General features: G+C 44.1%; 2 protein-coding genes and 1 long non-coding RNA gene across 7 annotated transcripts in view; 1 reads left to right on the forward strand and 2 right to left on the reverse strand.

Moving 5' to 3' along the window:
* wnk4b (WNK lysine deficient protein kinase 4b) overlaps positions 1 to 7,896 on the reverse strand; it is an 80,960-nt gene extending 73,064 nt beyond the window's left edge. For 2 of the 5 annotated variants that reach the window (XM_076265863.1, XM_076265862.1), the window contains exon 1: positions 6,551 to 7,895. In XM_076265863.1, the coding sequence (XP_076121978.1) occupies positions 6,551 to 7,171 (621 nt within the window). In that variant the 5' untranslated portion in view covers positions 7,172 to 7,895. Of the gene's footprint in view, positions 1 to 4,107; positions 5,386 to 6,550 lie in introns of those variants that run through there. The other 3 variants (XM_076265866.1, XM_076265864.1, XM_076265867.1) reach the window with 3 other exon arrangements.
* A 402-nt stretch (positions 7,897 to 8,298) lies between these two features.
* On the forward strand, positions 8,299 to 10,182 carry LOC143102340 (uncharacterized). The gene is made up of 2 exons (XR_012982575.1): positions 8,299 to 9,598; positions 9,841 to 10,182. It is a non-coding gene; the product is annotated as an uncharacterized LOC143102340 (long non-coding RNA).
* Positions 10,183 to 12,824: 2,642 nt separating this feature from the next.
* Positions 12,825 to 14,140, reverse strand: coa3b (cytochrome C oxidase assembly factor 3b). The gene is made up of 2 exons (XM_076266988.1): positions 13,966 to 14,140; positions 12,825 to 13,095 (listed from the first exon to the last, which is right to left on the reverse strand). The coding sequence occupies exons 1-2, from the start codon at positions 14,138 to 14,140 to the stop codon at positions 12,989 to 12,991; spliced, it is 282 nt and encodes a 93-aa protein (XP_076123103.1). The 3' UTR covers positions 12,825 to 12,988.
* Between the last annotated feature and the right edge of the window lie 149 nt (positions 14,141 to 14,289).

A 14,289-nucleotide genomic window follows, 5' to 3' on the forward strand; every position in this document is an offset into this window, starting at 1 on the left:
AAATTAATCAAGAATCGCCTAAGGACACGATTGTCACAGGATAATTTGGAGGCCTTTATGCTGATGGCGACAGAGAAAGAGGTCCTATAATGAACTTGGATGCTGATGACGTGATAGACAGGGTTGAGGAGAAGAGCAAGCTCCTTCGCACCTTTTTCACTGCATGACGTTAATTAAGACACGTTTGTGGAGCGGCTGCTCTGATGGGTTTCCCGTTTACCAACAAAACTACATTCGCGCGCAGCCGTGGGGCAGAAGACGCTTGGTGCCACAGTGTTATAAACTTGACTTAAATAGTCGGCTGCTGTAAGCTACAATCGGAATTTTTTATATACCCCTGGTCCCCTGTTGTCTCAATGATAATAACATCTCATTTCAGGTTATTATTTCAGAGTTTGCCGTTCATTAACATCGTATTTTGTCATTTTTGGCGAAGACATGTATTCCTTTAGGGATATTGAACATATTGAACATTCTCTAACCATCGTGATTTTGAATTGGTGCAGTTTTCAGCACAAAAACTCATTTTGCTCTTTTCATGGAGAGCACTGCTCTATGCTGTTCTATGGTGCTTTCTGCCTCTTGCGCACGCATGTTTTCGTGACGTTTCTATCGTGACATAGAAATCCATGTATTCTAGGCTATACTTTTTTTCATTTTCATATTTCATATTGCATTCATTTTGGAGTTGTGCATTGATATATCCATGTTCTTGGTTCAGTCTTTATGCATATTAAAGTTAGAGTTCATCACCAATGGGGCTACAAACGTGTTATGTCCGTGCATGTGAAGTTATATCTGTGTGTTGCGGGCACATGCACGCGCGTGCATGCGTGTCCCCGTGTGGGCCGCTGGTTGGTGAAAATGCCAGGGCCGTTTTTTAATCCCAGTCCGTCACTGCACACATGTGTGGTTGTTTGCAAGTTTTCTGAATAACTGATGCTCACTAACTGAGTAAGTGAGATATGTCAATATAGGTACAAAGAGACTACATGGCTACACGGACTGAGCATATATGCCTCAAGTGAAAACGTGAAGCGCTATTCTCCCTTGGCGTCGCATTTTTGTTTTGTTTATCAGTAAAGCTTCACGTGTGCGTAGTCCCTTTCATGTGCTGGTGTGTTTTATGAATACTGGCACGAAACCTTCCATTCCCAACAGCCTGCTGTACAAAAAGGAGAAGCTCTGCATAATGAGCTCACACACAATGCAATCCATCTACGAGGGAATGACGCGCGTCCCTGACACTTGACAACTTCATTGCAACAGGGCCTACATCACATACCCATAAATTCAGAGCGGGCAGGTGGGTACCCGACATTTAAGATGGCACCAGGACAGACATCTCTTACTTTCCAAGGATCTGGCATGGTGTTTGCGTTGTAATGATGTATGATCAGTGAGGATTATGTTTTGTAAATGTATCTTTTGTCAGAGTTCGCTTGATCGGCATTTTCTAAAAACTAAAAAGACTTGCTGTTGCCTGAAATGTCATTATGTAGCACAGGCATCCGAGCAAACCTCTCTGTGGACTAATGGTATGAGAACAGACCAAGTTATCTAGAAAACCACAGTGCTTACGCTGAAACCCTCTCAGGGTCAAGTTCCCAGGATGCACTAACTTTCAAGGAATCACCACCAAAACAAAACAGAGAAAAGTGTATTCCCCCCAGCAACAGGAAATGTTATTGGACTCTATTCCTAAAATAAGATTGGGCCAAGGGATATCTTGGGCCTTGGCTCTACATCCAATAATATCTGTCACAGGCAACCACAGCAAGGCACTCTTAATTACACACGCTCTCCCTCATATGCACATGCACACACACACACACTGGATTTACCTCTATCGGTAATTGTAACCTAATCTATTTCTCTCCTGCCTGAAGCCTGGGCCTATGCGGCTGACCCTTCCTCGACGATGGCTGCCCCCTGACGGACATGTGACCAGAGTTCCACCCATAGATCTGCTTAGCACCTAGGCTACACCGCCCCCTCCCCTCCCCTCCCCCAAGTCCAACTCCCGCAGGGTGTAAGGTGTCCGTCTGTCTGCACTCTCCTTCGCTCTGGCTCTCCACGTGGCCTCATAAATTACCCAGCACAGCGAGGCGAGGCATGACACATGTATGCTAGCGAGCTCACACTGGCATTTACACAAGGCAACAAATACACAGAGAGAGAAAGCCACACTTGTACACACACATAATGCCCGAGACAGAGACAAACACACACACACACACACATAAAAAAAACGATACTCACACCTTCACATAGAACACAACTCTCTCTCTCTCTCTCTCTCTCTCTCTCCCTCTCTCTCTCACACACACACACACACATACACACACACACACACAGCCTAAAGGCAAAAAGCCAGTACAGTATGGGATGGCAGCATAGAGGACAGGGGCATTTCCCAGCATTTGTTCCACAAGACTGGAGACTTACATCCTTCTAGGAATCCTTCATGAAAATGAAATACAGTGCATCAATTGAAGCATACTATTTAATGATTAGTCAATCCTTAACAATAAAGTAATTCAAACTGTTATCATGTAATGTCTTCACAGACTGATGTGAGATTTGAAGAGAGGACCTTGAGTGTTGCAAATGAGTGAGTGAGTGAGTGAGTGAGTGAGTGAGTGAGTGCTGGTATGTTGGTATGAGAGGATTGGACATCACCTCACTCTCTCATTGAGCCCAATCTTAACGGGGCCATTTCACTCTCATGCTCCTCTCAGTCCCAGTGCAACATTCTCAATGTCACACTCGCACTCTCGCACTCATGTGAGTCTCACGGAGGCCTCCACAGTGACCATGTCTACCTTGCACAGATTCATGTATGGAAGAGCATAATGGTGTGAGTGATGTCCCCCCCCATGGAGACTGAATCAGCCTCATCTCTGATCCCATTGAACACGTCACAGAAATCAACAAAGGTGTCGAGGAGCCGGACTCCCCCCCCCCCCGTGTCAATCCCATCTGGCCCACTGTGAACCCTCCGAGGTGCATTTGTCTCGCTTACACGTGGACGTAAGCCTTGTCCACGTTGTGGTGGTGGTGGTGGAGGGAGAGAGGGAGGGGTATTAACTGACTGCTGTTGTCATGGCAGCTCTTTCTTCTAGATCCCTGGGTGATTTATCGGGGCTAATTAAACGGCGAGGGTATTGTCGGGATAAAATAAATGTTCCTGATCTGAAGAGGATTACCTCCCCGCGGCTCATAGCCGGTGCCAGAGGGCTTGACCCGACGTGGAAAAGGCTGACGGAAAAACGACCCGCCAGCAAAGTCTACGCTAGTGGAATGTGAATGTGTTGCTAGGATAAAATCATGAGGGTAGTGTGTGTGTGTGTGTGTGTGTGTGTGTGTGTGTGTGTGTAATGTGCATATTTTTACAGTGTTGGATATTACTGTCTATTCAGGGCCAAAACCCGTCTCCAGCAAGCCACGAGAGGAGCAGCGGGTCTTGGCGCCAGTGTCATTGAGGTGTTCATGACTAGGGCCAAGTTTGTGTTCATTTGTCTTCAGGCTGTGCTCTTCCCTCTGATTCCACAGTAACTGGAAATAGCAGACCCCCCCCACCACCACACCCACCAGAAAGGAAAATGTACCTGGTACTGTGTCCATGTTGAGATGACATTCATTTAAATTTAAATACCTTCTAACCTAACATAGTAATAACAGTATGTTCTGATTTATTCTTATCAGGGCCAGATTTTTTCCGATGTGAGTCTCTGAGATGCGACCAACGGGGACGACTCCTGCAGACAGGCTGACAGTAACAACTCAACACCCGTACCCTCACGCCGCCGTGTTCTCCCACTCCTGCCCCTGACACTCACATCCCTGACCCTTCCTCCGCCTGGGTTTTCACTCACACGGCTCCTTTTAGATCCATCGTTCTCTTCCCATCGGTACCTTAGGATCCTAACCACTCCGCACCTCCTGCCCCCCCCCCCCCCCCCCACCCACCCACTCCCTGCCCGCCTGCCCTGCAAGGAGCTGCTCGTCGGAGAGGGGTGGTGGTGGTGGTGGTGGTGGAGGTGGTGGTGCAGGATCATGTTACCCGCTCGCCTGCCCGGGACCAGCCCCTGGTCCTATACTGACCTTACCGTCAGGGAGCCGTCAGCACAGTCCAGCCCGGCCTGCCGGGGATAATTAAAAGGGGCCCAGGAGGCAAAGGAGCTTGACACACACATACACACAGAGGGAAAGATACAAACCAGAATAGAGAGAGAAAGAGAGAGTGTGAGAGATCTAGATATGGATAAGGATCCAATTACACAACAAAAAATTCTTTGTGAGGTTTTAGCATGGAGAGTGTGAAGTACTGAGGACAGCAGAGAAACATGGGGCATAGCAGGTGAAGGCCACAACCAAAACTCCCGGGTCACAGACACAGGGGTTGGCGGCATGTGGTCAGTCAGTCATGCTACTCTGTCCACTGTGTCCTTCACTGACGCACACACGTGCTTGGAAACTTAAACAGCATGTTGTTCGCAGCCTGCAGAGTGCCAAAAAGAACTACGCTAGCATTTCACAGCTCCGCCTCCCAGATAACGGCGGACGCTCGACCGGACCCGAGGCAGATACGGGGCGGATGTGTGCGTCTCCACAGCATGCAAGAGAAGGGGGGAGAGAGAAGGGTACTTGTATGTATTGAGTCTTGCTCAACACGTGGTGTGGTGCACGCTCGCTGGCACGGCCGGTTGTCAATGAAAACAGAGATTAGAGAGGATAAGAACGGGAGAGGGAAGGCGCATGGGGGAGTGGACTGGGGTGGGGGTGGGGGTGGGGGGGTGAATGCTGGCCATGCCCCAGCTGACCACAGCTAAGGTCAGCCTGCAGGGGATTAGCCCGCTAGCAAAACCACCCCAGCCTGCCTCCCCTCCCTTCTGACCTCCACTATCAGAGACAGGCCGAGGAGGACAAGGTCACCTTCGTTCACAACCTTTTTGAAAAAAAGAAGGGAAAAAAAAGGGAAAACACCCCTGTGGGTTTTTATGAAGGGAATTTTGTTGGGCTCGAACAAGAAGAACATTCAATTTTGCTGAATAGCTGCCAAGACACAAGCCTGAAATTGATAATAAATGCAGTGAAGCAGTCATTAACACCTGCACAGTCTCACTAGTAACAGGCTTGTGCTTTGTTTTCTTTGGTTGTAACAAATGGTGCAAACCCCGTTGTTTGACAGTCTGAGTTGCACTCGAGTTTAAGCTCTCCTGACAGGCTAGTTGACATGAACCTCGAGACACGCATTTTTCTCTGACTTCCACTGACCTCAGCAGCATCTTCAGCGTTTCACTGACAGCAAGCATCTCACGGATAAATTCATGAGGTCAGCCAAACAGAGACACAAACTCATGAGGACAAGGCAGACAAATCAATTCCCCGGCACTTTTGTCACATGACGACAGTTGAGTAGCTTTTTTTATGACCCTGAGAAAGTCTGTGTTTGGTATGTCTCTTCCCTGGCCTACTCACAGGCAGTGGCATTGCCATTGATTGTGTATCACAGATATACAAACACAGATTTGGAGGTCCACAAGATGTTTTATGGCAAGGAGCTTCACGTGGGAAGTGGAAAGTGCAGTTGGGAAGGGGTAAGGAGGATGTTGGGATGTCACTGGAGGACTACAGGCGTTCAGGTCGCAATAAGCTGTATGGCGGGGAGGAAAAGCACCAAACCAGTGGGAGGTCTATCACTGTTTAAATGGCTGGGTTTTATTCATGTCTACCCTGGCCAGCCCTACCATTGTTGCTGTCCAAGTCACACAACTTTGCTGCTAAGAGACCAGCTGCCCTGGGGATTTTGGCAACTAACAAGGACAGACAACATAAACAGATCACTTCAGATCTGTGGCCTGTAGACACCACTGTCTGTATTATCTAACCTGCCTGTCTTTACACTTGTTAGACAATTATTAAAAGAGATACTGGCATCAGTGGTGAGACATGTCATGGGCATTTACAGTTAAAGGTTAAAACACCTATTTCGTGCCCTTACATAGGCTATATTTTCTGTCACATAGCTCGTTTCTGTACAATTCTGCAGGCTATTTTAGCTGCAATATGTATAATCGTGTGCCACTTTGCATTTTAATTGCATGAATTGGCTACATTTCTACACAAAGGCATTTCCGGTTCCACGTAAAGACAACCGAGATGTCTGTCTGTATCTGTTCACCAATGTAACGTAAAATGTACCTAATCTCTTGCAATAACCTTGATTAATATCAAGTCTTTCAATTACTACTCTGACCATGGCGTTTGAATACACGGTTATAGCAGGCAGGTTTCTTTATCTCCACTGCTTATCAAGTTAAATTGGTTAGATACAATTTTCTGATAAGTGTTTGTTTACCCAAAAGTAGATAGTACATTGGATAATAGGTTGATATTTCAATTATTTGGTCAAATTTCCAATCCTTCATATCGTCGTCTTATGGAATAGTAACTTATAAAAGACAGACAGTTACTGCATGAATACTAAGTTTTCAGTAGTAAGTGTGTGCTTTGCTAGCACAAATAGGCTTGATTTAAACCTTACCTGTAACTCGCACCATGCCACCTCAACAGTAGTCTCGGTGTCCAGTCCTTTGTACACAGTCTTGAAAGACCCTCTCCCGATTTCAATGTTGAATTTGAGAAACCTGCCATCAGGTGAAGTGGCCACGGCTTTGGTCTCCACTTCATCCTTCTCCTCCTGTTCCCGATTGCTCTCCAACTGAGCGCTTGTCAAAACCACCCTTTTCTGAGCAATTTCTTCCTCAGAGTCCGAGCTGGCGTCGAGCACGTTGGAGATGGGCTCCGCGACTTTCCAGTCCCCCGGTGAGGGCAGCAGGTCAGAGGCTTGGGTGGCCGGAGGTGAGCTCGTGCTAGACGCGGGTGACTCCGTTGTCGAGGATTCGGCCTTCTTCTCCTCTGTCGTACTTTCTGACAGGATGTTGTCGGCAGACCAGGAGAGTGTCTTTGTAAGAGGGGCGACAAAATCTGGAGCTTCCAGATCCATTGTGTGAATTTTGTTCAACCTGTAAGCGTTTCGCCTCGAATTAGCAGAATGTCTTCTTCGTCTTGGTGGCATTCTGGCTGGAAAGCATGTGTCGGCATCGAAACTCGTAGGTAATTTGGAGAAACCCAGTCCTGACATGTCCACATCGGCCTGAGACATGGTCAGTCACTTGAGTTGCTCGCCCCCGGCGTTGACAACAGGTGTCCCTTGGTCTGTTTTCGTCAGTTCAAATTTGTTCGACAGCACGAAATAGCGCAGACTATGAGGGCATTTTATATTCCCAATGACTGCAAATAAATGCCAAGAATGCACACAGACAAAAACAATTTATCGACGATGTACGTCGATAATAGCTTAAAAACTAATCTCGTCCGTGGCTATACCTAAAGTGACTTTCCATAGTCTAAAACCAAAACGACAACATAATATAGAAGCTTACCATACGAAAAAATAACAGACAAAATATAGGCTATATGTTGCAATATAAGACAGTGGCTTGTAGTACGGCGCAACGCGAAAAACACTGACGAAATGATCTCTGAAGGTCGCGCAAATTTCTTCAGAGACAAAGAAAAGTCTCTTGGAGTATCCACAATATTTAGTCTACCTTCGACAATACTTCCCAACATCTAAATACGCACTGTCCGCTTACTCCACAGTTGTCTGTAGCCTAGTTGGTGATACCCCTTCAGAGCCCTCAGCTGGATGTGGAAAGATGCACACGGATTCAGTATGTCCACTGCGCACCCGGAGCGCAACGCTGCATGTACGTGTTCTTCTTGCTCCGCCCCTAGAATCACCTTTCCAGTTATGTGTCAAGAAGCACGGGTACGGCATAGTCCCTACCTGCATAGCCAGCTTTATGTTTATTTCAGTGCTTTACCCAGCGCCTGTGGATTGTTTATATATCAGACATGAGAATTAATTGGTTTAATTAATGTGTTGCAAAAAGCCTTGCATTAAAGAGTCAAAATAGGTCTGAGGGACTTTAAACGATTGCTTAATCTAATCTAGTTTCTACAAATGACCTCATAAATAGCCTAATTTACACGCAATGTTTAAGGAGATAACATGACTCCAATTCTTGAGAATAACTTTTCTATTTGACGTGACTCAGCAGATATCACATGATATACTCGCAACGGACACTATATTTCGTTAAGCATTTCTTTTCTGTGTTCGAGGAGGCGGCGTGTCATCATGGGACACTGAGTTGACGCGGCCAGAATGAACGGTGATCTCTGATAATATCCTCGGGAAGATAGCTACTGCTGGGAGGTTTGTGTGTGAGAAGCTCCCTGTAATGTGCTTAGCGCTAATTGGCATGCTGCCACCTACTGTGCAGGATTCACTCTGTCTGTAGGCCTATATGTAGCCTGTGCTACGCTCCAGTAGAATTGGCAGAGATACAAGCTACCTCAGACAGAATGTAGACATCAGCAGGTCAGGTCACAGTGTCAATTTCATCATTGATACAATAATTGATTTTACATTTAATTAGAAAATATTTACATTTAATTAGAAAAGCAGTAATTCTAGAACTGTCTTTTTTGTCTCCAGTGAATATTGGTGTTGATTTGTACACACACATACACATTTGCTCCTAGTAGCATCTTAAATGACATTATGGTTGTACTGTGGCGAAGGCTGATTTGTGTAGTGACCTACTACTGGACAACTCTGTAACCTCTGCAGGACTTGCCGAAATTGGGATTAACTTTCAACTCCTCAGACAGAGTAAGAGAGAATGTGGATTAGTCCCCCCCCTCTTTCAGGAATTGATGCCAGTCATGGGTTTATAGTGGCAATCTCTTCCAGCTGTCAGCCACTGACCTCCAAGGGCACTGCCAAAGAGCCCAGCCTTAGCCTGAGACGTGTGTGATGGGTTCAGAAAGGTCACTCCGCAGACTTGAACCAAAGCGTTTGAGTCAGACCTAGACATTGACAGGACATTGACGACCAATGACTTGTTTGTCAACTTGTTTGTTGGCCAATATGCAGAGTAGCATTTCTAGTCTTTCCTGTGATCAGTTAACCACTCTCTGCTACATGATAAACAGTACAGTTTGTTATATAAACACTAGGTGTCCCTGTATGAGTTTGCGTGTGTGTGTGGGTCTGTGTGAATAGCTTGGGTCAAATGTCTTGATATGGTGCTGGTAGGGTCAAGAGGCCCCACCTGTTACAACATGATGTGTGTGTGTGTGTGAGTGAGAGAGAGAGAGTGTGTGTATGTTTATAACCAACTGAGTGAGTGTGTTTGTGGCTTATCAGTGTGAACACATTGCTTCTCTGTAAGCCCCTGTACCTCATGAGCAAGAGGACAAGCACAGAATCCTCCCAATCAGGCCCTACCCCCCTGCAGAGTCATATTTTCAGAGAAAGAGAGAGAGTAGAGAGAGAAGGGGGGGGCATGAAGGGGAAAAGGAGAGAGGGAGGGATATGAAGTAAGAGTGAGAGAAATATTAAAGGACAGAGAGAGAGAGTGGGAGGGAGAGAGAGAGAGAGAGAGCTGAACTGGGTCACTGACTGGCCTCAGAGAAGAGGTGCAAATCAGCCTGGGTTTCCAGAGATCAGCATCTTCTAGTAAGTGAGCTCTCACTTATCTCCTGCAGCCTGACAACCAGGGACAGGGCGTTCTGCTAAGCCTTAACATGAGGAAATGTTATACAAATAAAATGTAAATACAAAATTATCATGAATGCAAGTGTCTGTGTCGTTGATTTATAGGCGTATGGAATGGAGTATTGAATGCAACGAGAATGTGCTCATTCCACTGTAACATGAATGTGCTCATTCCACTGTAACATGAAGCATTTTTCTTCCAGTCTACAAATGTCGTAGCAAGGAGCCTGAATGTCTCAGTCACATAGAATCTTCAGAAACACCCCACCTCAACACACTTGCTCCGTCTGGAGCAGAAGATTACATCTGCATGGTCTCCGTCCGCAAAGAGCCACTTTAGCCTAGTCTTTTTTACAAAACAATCTCAATTAACATGTCCTGAAAACAACAACAAAGCCTTGTCAGAAAACAGGGTTGTCAGTCAGAAACAGATGTAGGTGTAATTGCAGTAAGAGCACAGATGGGTGAGGAGAGGTGTTGTTATCTGCAATTATTTTTTAGGCAAATGTAAACATCCCCATTAAAAACACTTTATGTGCATAGCATACGTTTTGCTCTCTACTTTGGGCTCATTCTGTTGTTGCACAAACCATACCCTGGTCATTATGTTGCTTAGTTCCATCTGCTAGAGATCACGATGATTATTGTGCATTTTCTATGATGCTATACACAATTATGTAAACCAGCACAATCTGTAGCTTGCATCTGCCAATGATGTTATATAAACGGTTTTGTGAGGTGAAAGCTAAGACTCACGTGAGGCTACTATTGCTGCTTTTTCTTTGTGCAGTCAACAGCATGCAACTATATTCAGCAAAATGTGTTTAGTGCATACATACACTACTGTAGAGACAACACTAGGGAATTCAAAAGTTGCATATTAGAAACATTGTTTCGGTGCATTTACAGTCTGTTCAACAAAAATAAAAAAAACTGTCAGCTGTCAAGCATTTACACACACACACACACCTGCTTTTGATGTATGCATAACTCTCACTGTGAGTATAATGTATGATATACAGCAACTTAAACATCATAAACAGACAGGTTGGAGTGATGGCTACAACCAGACCCAGGGTCAAAGGTGCCTCCCCAAGTCCTGACGAGAAGTCCGGGGCCAGAGGGGTTAAAGATGACCTCTGCCTCTGATTATTATAGACTAATTATAGACTGAAAAAACACTGAGGTCTCATGTATTACGTAAAGAAAACCCCTTCAGTAGGCAATGCTGTCTGTTTGAGATAGAACAGCTATTTGTGTAAACATGAGCTGTGCTCCACCTCTATGTTTGCAGTTATACCAGAGGAAATCTATGGGGGTGGAATGTTTCTCAGAGCAGGCCTTGGAATGTGTGTAGATGTGTTACAGGCGGCGCGCACATCCAAATCTAATAAGCACTAGGTGCTGGACAAAAGGCAGAACAGGAAAATGGAAAAATAGTCCATAGTTGCACACTAGAATTAGCTCCAAATTAATTAGAAAAGTTTAATCACCACATGACGTTTCGGGCAACCGGGCCCTTCCACAGACATGGCAGAAAATTAATTTGTAGCTAGTGTGCAGATTAATGTGTGTAGATGTACCTGTAAAGTTATGTCATTGAAAAAAAGTTGAAAACTGGACTCTCACGCATTAGCTCTTGATAAGTCTTTTTTGGACCATGTCTTCAAATGCAGTTTTCAACTTTGTTTTAAATAAGCACTATGCTATATATATATGGTGTCTCAGTGAACATGACTGCTTTAGGGGGTCAGAATCACTGGAGTTTTGTAGCTTTCAGTCTGTAGCTTTCAGTACATGTGAGTGTAATTACTAAAAGTATTGTTCAACAACAGTTACTGTAAGCAGACAACATCACTAACTACCACACATTTGAATGATAAAGCATTATATTTTCACTGAATTAGTTCTTTGAAGTGACTGACATCTTTACATTTTGAAATAGAAACGCAAGGTAATATTCTCAGGAACAAGTAAGCCTACATAGGCTACCTCAGAGGAGACTGAAGAGAGGACTGGAGAGAAAAGTACAGCCATGTCGCCACCTACTGGTTTCAAAGCTAACTTGCAGATTGAGTGGTAATTGCTTAGAGAAATGGTGTGGTGACCCTCTTAGCTATGTAAAATGTTTCTTTATCAAAGACAGATTGCATGTATCTTTGCCCAAAGCTCATTAACAAAAGGTTGAGAATAAATGTCATAAAATTCAATGCAAGACAGAAAATAGGCACTGAGTAAAGTCAGTAAAAGGTAATAAAAGGTTAAACCATTTCACTATAAATTCACTACCTCTGGCAGCTTAAAGGGAAACCCTTTCTTTACACTTACAAGGTACAAATACTTCAGTTTGTCTGCAGAGACCCTCTCCATGTGTAATGATTTTTGTGCCTAGCTAAAAGCTTAAACGAGTAATTTAGTTTGACATATAGCGAAGTTGTCCCTAAAGGCTATGCTATTTACTTTTCAGTTGAAAATGTATATTCCAATCTTACTCAAAACTGCACCAATTGACATTGTTTTAGTCCTAAACAAAAATGTACACTTGTTACCCTCCTAATATTCTTAGAAATGACTCTTAAAATATATTTAAAAATCAGGTGTGAACATGTCTAAGCAACTTTGCAATCAAATTTCTTTGAATGTGTCTATGTCAAACTTCGGTCAAAGTTGACAAATCAAACCAACCATAAATTATGGTTTCTATAAAGAAGTTTGACTACATTGAGAATAATTATATTTGTTTATGGACAGCAAACCATCGTTGGACTTTAATGATCAATATACTGTTTTCCATGAAACAGTGTTTTATTGCCTTATCCTCCTGACATTGGAACTAATTCCAAATTAATTAAATGATTTCCCTTACAAACTGAGAAACATAAGTCTATGGAAAAATACTAGCTCTCAAACAGACATCAGGTCTAGATTCTCATTCGGAGACATCACTGACTGGAAATTATCATTTTTAAAAATATTCCACTCCTGAAAGAGAGGCATTGTGATCAGTAGGGTATTCTGTGAGTGCAAAATGTATGTTTTGTTTGATTAAACAATGTCTTTTTTTCAGTCACAAGCACTGTAATTAATGGATTTACTGTTATTGTATTGTCATTAGGATGATACAGCAACACTGGCTGTGTTTGACCAATATTGTATTACGTTGTGTGTCCATATTTACATCAAATCCTTAAATCATAAATATTTATTTTATATTACAGTGTCATGAAATCTGTGGCATGCATTTCCCAAAATATCCAAAGAAGCTATCTGTTCATTCGTTTTCAGACCATCACAAGTGGTTTTACTCTTTTGAGATGAAAGTCTGTGGCTGAAACTGGAGGCATGGTGGCGTTATGAATTGGCTCCGGTCCTGGGGCCCTTCATGATAAAGACCTTGGCTTCCTCATCAATCTCATCCATGATCCTCTCCTGCTTTACTGATAAAATAGTGTAGGTGACTGGGGAAAACAGTCAAGGATCATACAGTCCATCAGACTAATTAACCCCATAGGCTGAGCTGAACAAGTAGGCAACATGGGGCAACTTTTTGAACAGTGTTGCTGGGCAACCACATAACCAGTTGCGTTTATTCTGATTGAATTCTGAACGTTCATGACGTCTACTAAATATTAAAGTTCTTCAGAAAATAAATAGTTGCCCAGTATCAATGGGAACATGCCAGAACCACAATAGGAACACTGCCAGCAACATTATTGCTCCAACAGTTGCCCCTTGTATCATCATCTTAAAACTACACTAGGTTAGAGGCATAACTTGGACAGTTTAAGCTAAGATCATTGATTACTGACCCTCTCTGTAGACAGCAGACAGCTTCCAGAAATGTTGAACTACAAGTTTAAAGAGTGCACACAAATTACATTAGGCCTAGGAGCTAGGGCTATTTCTTGTCGTTAACTGTAGGCCTAGTCTAGGCTAATTCGTTGGGTGTAGTTGTGCAATGTGCACCTAATCTTCTAATATCAACGAACACATTATTTGAATCGAAAGGTGTCGTTATACTGATGTAAAGTAAGTGCAAAGAGTAGGCCTAATGAATCCAAGTGCACTAGCAGCTATACTCCTGACAACTCAGGACACAGGTCAACACAAAATTACAGTGATGCGCAGTGATGAGGTGAGTGCCCTTCCTCACCTCACTAGACCGGCTAGGTCATGCATCCCACCGTAACTGATATGCGCATCCTACTTTAAATTAGAAACTTGACATACACCACGTGGAGGAGACAAATAAGAATTAGTGCAGAACTGAAATTACTTAAGGCTTGCCTAACGTAGGACTTGCTGTTACGAAACACCTGGAAGGATACACATGCCGAGGACGAAAGCTCCAATCGTGAGTCCAGTGATAACATTTCGGCCTCTAAGTTTCTGTGAGTTATTCCGCCATTGTTGAAGTTCCTGTTGTCTTTTGATCAGGTTTTTCTGTGCTTGAGTAAGTGGCTTCGCAGCTTCTGCCAAACCTTCCGTACCCTTGTCCGCCATGATTCAGTGACGTAAGGCGTCACCGTGACGTTAGATGTAGCATACAAAATGATTCGCAAGCTTCGACCAGCAGGTGGCGCCACTGGCGCGGTAGTGACAGCCGTGTGGGTAGCAGACAGTAAAAGAGGGTGGTGATTTTCACCAAATGT

Source organism: Alosa pseudoharengus, unplaced genomic scaffold (assembly GCF_046254945.1).
Source record: "Alosa pseudoharengus isolate Yale_2024_CS ecotype anadromous, Long Island Sound unplaced genomic scaffold, YU_APseudo_1.1 YU_APseudo_1.1_scf_4, whole genome shotgun sequence".
In the NCBI taxonomy this organism is placed as follows: domain Eukaryota; kingdom Metazoa; phylum Chordata; class Actinopteri; order Clupeiformes; family Clupeidae; genus Alosa; species Alosa pseudoharengus.

Bases quoted from the DNA above. Each gene is read 5' to 3' on its own strand.
- coa3b (XM_076266988.1), bottom strand. From the start codon at position 14,140: ATGGCGGACAAGGGTACGGAAGGTTTGGCAGAAGCTGCGAAGCCACTT. The intron at 13,096-13,965 runs GTATCCTTCCAG...TGTTTTCCCCAG, and splicing joins AGCTTTCGTCCTCGGCATGT to TCACCTACACTATTTTATCA.